Source organism: Pagrus major, chromosome 8 (assembly GCF_040436345.1).
Source record: "Pagrus major chromosome 8, Pma_NU_1.0".
NCBI lineage: Eukaryota > Metazoa > Chordata > Actinopteri > Spariformes > Sparidae > Pagrus > Pagrus major.
Window position 1 is genome coordinate 3,598,894 of NC_133222.1, and position 8,124 is coordinate 3,607,017.

General features: G+C 41.3%; 1 protein-coding gene across 1 annotated transcript; it reads right to left on the bottom strand.

The window, feature by feature from the left end:
- Nucleotides 1-414: 414 nt before the first annotated feature.
- On the bottom strand, nt 415-8,124 carry trabd (TraB domain containing). The gene is made up of 10 exons (XM_073472040.1): nt 8,049-8,124; nt 7,551-7,591; nt 7,188-7,254; nt 5,844-6,010; nt 5,358-5,498; nt 4,666-4,776; nt 4,432-4,571; nt 3,725-3,897; nt 2,803-2,899; nt 415-2,701 (listed from the first exon to the last, which is right to left on the bottom strand). The coding sequence occupies exons 2-10, from the start codon at nt 7,572-7,574 to the stop codon at nt 2,530-2,532; spliced, it is 1,092 nt and encodes a 363-aa protein (XP_073328141.1). The 5' UTR covers nt 7,575-7,591; nt 8,049-8,124; the 3' UTR covers nt 415-2,529.

Consider the following 8,124-nt stretch of genomic DNA (forward strand, 5'->3'; position numbering starts at 1 on the left):
AACTTTATGAGTTAAATACACAAGTATTAATATATATGATACTGAAGACATGAGAGGACTTTAAAGGGAAGATCCATCTCTTTTAGAAACTTTTTTAATGGGTTATTTTGTAAATAATCATCAGAATTTCAATTGTTAGTGTTGTCAATCTTTAACAACCTCTACTTTTTATTTTAAATTAAGTTACTGTCATTTCTCAGAGTGCTTTTTGAGCATTTTCAGAAAAAATGATGTAATAGTCACAGCAAACAGAGAAATGACTTTTATACCAGTAGAGAAAAGTTACATCACTTTTCCAAAAAGCAAAGTGATGTTTTCATAATGTCAAAGAAAACGTCATATTTACTGAGTGGTGTAGTGCAGTGTGGCGTAATGCAAGAGGGTTAAATAAGAAACTTTTTGAGGCAATAATAATTTATTTTTTTACTTAAAATGATTTAATAATTCATTAATTTATTACAGAAGTTAGGATTTAATGTTTGGTTTCGGTGACAATGACAACACCACACAACGGGTGTGGGGGAAAACAAACCTACAACAGATACAGGCATTCATAAAGATTTCTCTTGGCAGTTCTCAAACACACAGCAGATGAAACCTTTGGAAATGATGTGGGAGGGAAACAGACACATAATGCTTGAGGATATTTTACTGCTGAGGGACTGAGAGGCATGACTACGTCTTTCCTCCACATTCTTGTTTTTGTCATCTTTTACATAAGCAGAGAAGTATTTGATCAACTGGAAGACACAACATCTGAGCTAGTTTAATGTTTGGATAACTTGCAAGTGGTTTAAATTATGATTCTGCGATGGAGCGGCACTGCTTCCCATTGGACCAGTTCACAAATTAAAAACAGCAAGCGAAGTCCTTTTATAAATACATCCAATTATTTGAGCACTCTACATAAAATCATTCAACATGAAAACTAGTAAAATCTGTAAATTGATGTTGGTTCAATACCAATAATGTTTTATTGGGACGTGTCCCACATAACACAGTTCCAGGGACGTCATGCAGCCAATTTTAACATGTGCAATAAGAAGCCGTAACCGAGGATCCAGGTCAGTGCCTCAGCAGACGAGGCGATCTGAGGGTCGAAGGCAGCAGTGAAAGCAGAAGTAAGGCTTCACCTCCAAACTCCATTCATGGGAAATTCCACTGAGAAATCATTACAGTCAAGTTCAAACCTTAATTTGAGGGAAAACAAACCAATTTCATCGCCATCATCTCAAACAATGTTTTAACAACCAGGCTGACAAATGAAAAAATGCATATCTCATAAAAGTACAAACAGCTGAAGCTGAATGACAGATGTTTCTCTGAGCTGCTTTTCTGTACAAGATGCATATTTCTGTGTGTGAGATGGAGCCAGTATAAGCTAATGTGTTTGGGTTCCTCATAGTGGTGGTATAATCAAAAATATACAAATTACAAGATCAATGCATCGCTCATCCCGAGGCACATTGAAGCCTGTCCTGCAGGTCGGGTCACAGCTGAATGTCTGAGTGGCCGTAACATGACGAGGGCAACCGAAGACAAGACAAGACAAACTACATGTTTCTATCACGGGCAACAGTATTTATAAAATAACACTATCATATAATTATATAAAGACAGAATAATAGAAACTTGCATTGACCGTTTGGTTGTCGTATCTGTAAGATGCATATAACACACATTTTTGCCATTCCATTTACTTAGTATAGCCCTTACTGCTGCAGTATGAGGCACTTGTCTGTTGATGTGGGCCGGGCCGTGCACATGGGAATTAAGTCAATACTGTCTTATACTAATCCTTTCTGTGAGTTTTGTAGAAGATGCATTTCAAATAAATTTTTCAAGAACAGAGAAAATGATGGTCAACGATCCAATTCAGACACTTAATGACATTTAACTCACACCGAGGGGTCGACTAGAACTGGAGTTCATACAGTATTTCTGTCATTGGTTGATTACAGTTATGACTGACCTGGTGTTTTACTTTCTTAGCGATTTCCACAGGCTGCATGTACAGAACAAGACAACCAGTCTCTTATAAAGTGCTGGACTTAAAATGGGCCATTTACCAAAAAAATGCTGGTTGGCACCAGAAAGAAGGAAGGAATAAGGAGACAGCGTTATAAAAGTGTGCCTCTCAGAAAATGGCTCAGTCACATCATATCAGGGCAGATGACTGAAGATGTGTCCGATGATACTTGTCAAATAAAAACTGTAATAACTTACAGGAATGGTGGGGGGAGATGTAAATCTATTCAAAAGGAATTATTGGCATTTGTAAACCTTACAAAAAGCAGGATTCGCACTAAATATGAAAGTACTGTCATGGTTTCTTTGGCAGTACGGCCCTGCGTCTACAGGGACATCGATACGAGGCGGAGGCTCTTCACCCCTCGACGTCCATGTTAGTTCATAGTGTGGGCTCCTCCAGCCTCAGCTCCGTTTTTTTTTTAAGGCCATTGGTGATAGATGCATTGTTTTATTAGATGAACAGTTGTGTCACTGATGGCTTAGAGAAAACCACTGGGGTCAAGCACTGGGTGGCTTGAGAGTCTCCAGTAAAGATTGGACCGTAGGTATAGACAGCAGGGCTCGGCCTATACTCCCTCCAGCACGGTAGCAGGCGTATCCCAGCATTCCCATCATGACACCCTTAATGACGGTGCGCAACACCCAGCCAAACCGTGAGGGAGGGGCAACACTGAGGAAGAGACAGACACATTGAGCAGCTGTGAAGACACAGTAACAAAACATTTTTTACTATTATCTGTAATGTGTTGTGTCAAAACAAGACAAACATACCTCATGATTTCATTAATGTTGAGTTGCTTCTCCCAGTTTCTTTCTATGCCAGGGACGTGACCCATCCCTACAACTCCCACCACCACAGCAGGCACTTCTACACAAGAGCAGAAAATGTTCTGTTACATAAACAATCTACACTTCCACCATCACAGATTCATTTTATTTCTATCACTATGTATAACATGGCTACTTGCATAACCCCGGTTCTCTCTGAGCTGCATGAGAGAGTGTCTCACATTAGGACTGCTAATGACCCGACCTCATCAGAAGCTCCTATTGCATTCGGCTATCAGGACTGGCTGCAACCAAGCGTGTCAAAGTCACGGAGGCTGGAGATCCTCCTTCTATTAAAAAGACGTGACACTGTGCTGCCAGATGTTCAAAAACAATCAGCTCTTCCTCGCTACGAACGACCAAAGAGGGTGGTCTGGTAAGAGGCTCTCTCACACTACTCAGAGGATTGTGGGAAATACTGACTCTCAGATTACTGTCTGAATTACTCCCCTTTGTGACGATATGTAAGCCACCCATAACAAATATAATTCACAGAGCACGAATTCCTGTGGTGTCACCATGGGTGCAAACTTTGCTTTTGCTTTAATGTGAATTAAAACAGTGAAATGTCCCACTGTGTTCCTGAAATATAGTTTAAAATGTCACCCCTGTTAATATACAGTATGACAAACACTGTTCAAATGAATGGTCTCTGTATCATTCAACCCATTATCGGTACTGGTTAATTTATTATGCAACAATTCAGTAACAAGTTTCAAGATAGACATACACATGTCTTAAAAATATCAAGCACGATGTGTATTTCTGACGATACATTTAAAAAGTACTATAAAATTTAAGCCACTCAATGAAAAAATGTATCGACAAGCAACAAAGATGCGATGACTCAAAGTGTAATACTTACTCTGGGCATTAGGGGGCGCCTCCACACAGCGTGTAGCCTGGCGGAGCGTGTGTGTGAGGTAGATGTCTCGTTCAGCCACGATAGTCTGGTGCAGGGCAGGAAACTCTCCGATCATCTCTGACATGGTCTGCTCCAGCAGGTCCTTCTGTTTGCACTTCTCCACATCCTCTTTACTGAAACATGACACACAGTCCAACAGTCAGCGGTGGTCAGGTAGGAAGGAGAAGACATTTGTGTTTTCTGTTCACACAGGATTAAGGTTATGACAGCCGTATGCTGTCTAAACTAAAGAAAGAGGAACAAACAGTAAAAGTGGCCTCATTTTAAATTCATGTTACAGTTTGTACTTGTGTTTTTGGGTATCCTCTGCTACAATACTTTATAGAGGATATACACTAGACTTATCCTTCAATACCTGTAGTTTTCTAAGAAGAAATAAGTCATTTTTATTGCATTTTTGTGCAATATGAAGAAATTGATATCATTATCAACTTGTTTTGCTTTCAGTCTACAAACACAACTTTCTGAGGATCCAGCCTCTGAAAACTTTCAACCTCGGATAGCAATTTTAGGGCTCAATCTAAGAGATGTGGGAAGACGAACACACAACAAACTTCATGCGAAAAGCTGTCTAATGATAGATATTGAGAAAAACAGTCTCACAACACTGTGTGATATGACAAAAAGTGACTACAGTGAGCTTGTACCTGATTGGGTCTGACAGAAAGCAAAGTCCCCATGCCAGCCGGGCCTTCTGCCACAGACTGAGAGCAGCGATGGCCCTCTTAAACGTCACAGGGATCGGCCTGTCCCCAAGGTGAAATTTACAGAATGGTACGCGTCCAGCCTGTGTGGTGGAAAAAACGCCATCAAGAATTAAAAAAACACCAAGAAAATATAAAATAAAAACAAACACACTGTACTTCCTCTGTGTGTGTTACCTCTTTAAAGGCCTCCCTAAACTCTCCTCCAGGAGCCATGCCCAGCTGCTCCGTGATGTGGGCTGAGACTTTGAGCAGGAGAATCTGCATCAGGCCGGACATCAGCCCGTTCTGGCAAACACAGAGAAGAAATAAGCACTCGCAAAACCACCAGCATGCCTTCAGAGTTTTTTCTTTACATTACCTGTAGTTGTTTGCACTTATATAAACATAGCTTTGGAAAACAACCCCCCTTCTTTTTTACTACAGGTTGTTTAAAATGATGTTAATTTCATGCTGGTTAAAAAATAGGCAAACAAATATGTTCAGATCATTAATAGACTACTTCCAGTGGTTATAGTTTTCTGTTTTAAGCTTGACTTCTATAGCATAGCAGCACTTCCTGTATACTCTCCGTGCTTCATGCTGCTATCAGCGACCATATACTGTCAATCATTGTTGTTCGAGAGAGACCTCTTGAGGACATTGGGAGTACTGCTTGTTTTGCTTCCTTCAGATAACCGCAATCAATGTAAAGACAATGTGCTAATGTGCATTTATTCCTGTGGGACATAATTAAAGAAAGATTGTTGGCGGAGGTCGTTGATTTCTGCACTTAGGCTGAACTTGTGTGCATCAGCATTTCTACAAATCTGCAGTATCTGTATACATTTCATAACCATTGCTAGTTCCCATCATTCTGAAAGCCTGACCTGTTTGATGGCCTGCTGAACCTTATCCAGGTTGACGTCTTTGGCTTCCCTCAGCAGTGTATTCTCATCCATATTCAACATAGACACCCTGTACTGGCACAGCTCCACCACTACCACGTCTGGCTGCACAGCACGGATCGTCTGTGTGAGGCAGAGAGAGACGGAGCAGTGGGTAAGTAAGATAAGAGACAGAGAGGGAATAAAAGAGCATAACAGAAGGACAAAAGGCGAATGACAGTGAAAGAGGAGATTAAGACGAAAACAAATCAATGTGGAAAAAAGAAGGTTAAGCTTTGGCAAAAGAGGAATGCCAACATAATTACAGTGCAACTAATCATCACTTCAAGGTGCTACTCTACAGCATTTCTCCACATTCACTGACTCACTCCGTTATTTCGCTGACAATTCACAGCATAACACATCTTTAAGTGGTGTTAGTGGCTTAGTGCACTGTACAGATCCAGTTGTAAGTTCTCATTGGCTCACCGTGGCCACATCCTTTTTGCTGCTGTCACTGAAGTGGGCCGTGCCCACCAGGTACAGGACGCTGCCATCAGGGGCAGTAAGACAGGTCACTGTCTCAGGGAGCTCAGGGGACGACTGGCGGCGTTGAGATCGCAACTGCCAAAGCAGTTCCACTGCTTCACCATCCGCTAGACAGGAACAACAGAGATAGTTATCAACAGCGGAGTCAGCAATTTCAATCCAATGGACCTTTTGTGTATTTGTTGTGATGCGAGCTATAGTATGGTAGCAGGAGAGTTGTGAGTATTTCTCTCTTTTGGTCTGCTAACCAAGTTGTTAATGTTGTTGGCAAAACGCATCCATGAATTGGGAGCGCCGAGCATCTGAAGGAGCTCTGAAGGGAGCGGTGTTTGTACTCAGCTGTTGATTTCAACCATCACCACATTAGCTTTACTTATATAGATTCACTTCCTTGTCGTTTTCCTGAGTATTGACATACGCAAAGTGAAATGAAATACCGGTCCCCCCAGCTCCGATATGTGTCAGTGCTTTCAACTGAATAAATATTTAAGTGAAAAGTTAAAAAACAAGCTAAAACAACCGCAGACAAGAAAAAAAAAAAGGAAACCTTCTTCACAGAATGGCAGCAACTCAACAGAGCACATGATAAAGTGCTGATTTTTCATGATTAAGTGCTGAATTGAGTCCATGAAAAAGTTCTGTATTTCACTTCCACTTACAGCTTTTCGCAAAAGCCACGTTTGCCAATAATGGAGAAGAGTTAAAAGGTATACTGAACAGGATTTTCCTTAAAAAACAATATAGGCACTCGTACAAAAATAAACCCCAAGCAATCATCACTTATGACTCCTTAAAATGTGTGTTGGAGCTTTGAGGGGCGGTCTTTGGGTTGGCAGCACAATATACAGTGTACAAGAGAAGAATCTGCTGACGTGGATTAATTGCAAAAACATTTACAGAAACCTTTAGGCCATGATGCACCAGGTAAAACTTAATCTTTAAGGTATGATGCGTTATTTTATGGAGATAACCTGCCGTTGCTCCAGGAAGTAGCAATGTAACATATGGGGCCAATCCCTTTCTTCTACAGAGTCAAGAATTTGTAAGACTTTGTTATCATTGTGCCATGCAGATATACTATGACGACAATGATAAACTTATCAAGTCCCTGACAATTTCACACATTTTTTTTTTAATCAGATAAAATGTAGTTTAACAAAAGGCACTGACCTGGCATATGGTCACATGTAGAGAGAGAGGTATTGCAACTGACAATCTTGCTGATGAAATACTGTGCAAACACAAGTTTAAAAAAAAGAAAAGAAAAGAAAAAAAGTTTCTTACAGAGGCCTGGAGGTAGACAAGGGAGTTCCTCTTCTGAAGGATCTTCTGACGGGCCGACCGACTCATCCTGTTACACATCAAATTAGCAAATATGTTAGACAGAAGGTGTGTTTACATCACCTCAAGATTAAAAGATTATTCCTGTTCAACTCAAGCCAGATTGAGACAGACTGGCTGATTATTAGGCAACTGCTCTGTGCGAATTATGCTGCAATGGTTGAGAAACACAAGTTTTTACTCAAACTACCCACTTTTACACAAAGTGTGAGCAGCAGGACATCTGGCAAAAGCATCAAACAACAACAAAACATCTCCCCTCAAAACACAAGTGTCGTTTTAAGTGTCATTAAAACTGTGACAAACCTCTGAGCTGTTGTCTTGATCCATGTCTGCAGCACTGAGAGCTGAGTGTGACAGAGAGCAGAGTGAGCTGTGAGGCGTTCACGGACAGCCAGCGACAGTGCTGCGTTATTATCACTGACTGCTGACGTAGCGCTGCAGACTCTCGTCTCAACGCAGCTAACAATCAAACAACGCTGAGAAAAAGTGAGATTTATGGGTATAAATCGCTGAGTTAACGTCGTCTCGGATAAAAGGCAGTCTCGGCTACAGAAGTAGTAACTTCTAGCTAGCTATCGTTACTTCCAGGTGCGGGGACCGAGGGGCTCGTCGCTCCGGCTAGCGACCGGATGATGCTACCAGCTAACTCGAGCTAATGTAGGCTAGCAGGTCCCGCTAAGAATATCGTCAAATTACACGCGTTAAAAACCGAATAACTCCCAAACAAACGCTGCTAATTCAAGTTCAACACATTTGGAAATTTACACGATAGTTGTCCAAAAACAAATATGAGCAACTTACCGAGCAAAAGCCAGCCCCAGTACGTCGGTGTGCTCCTCGGTAGTACAGCGGTTCAGTGCTGCTCGGCTGAAACTGA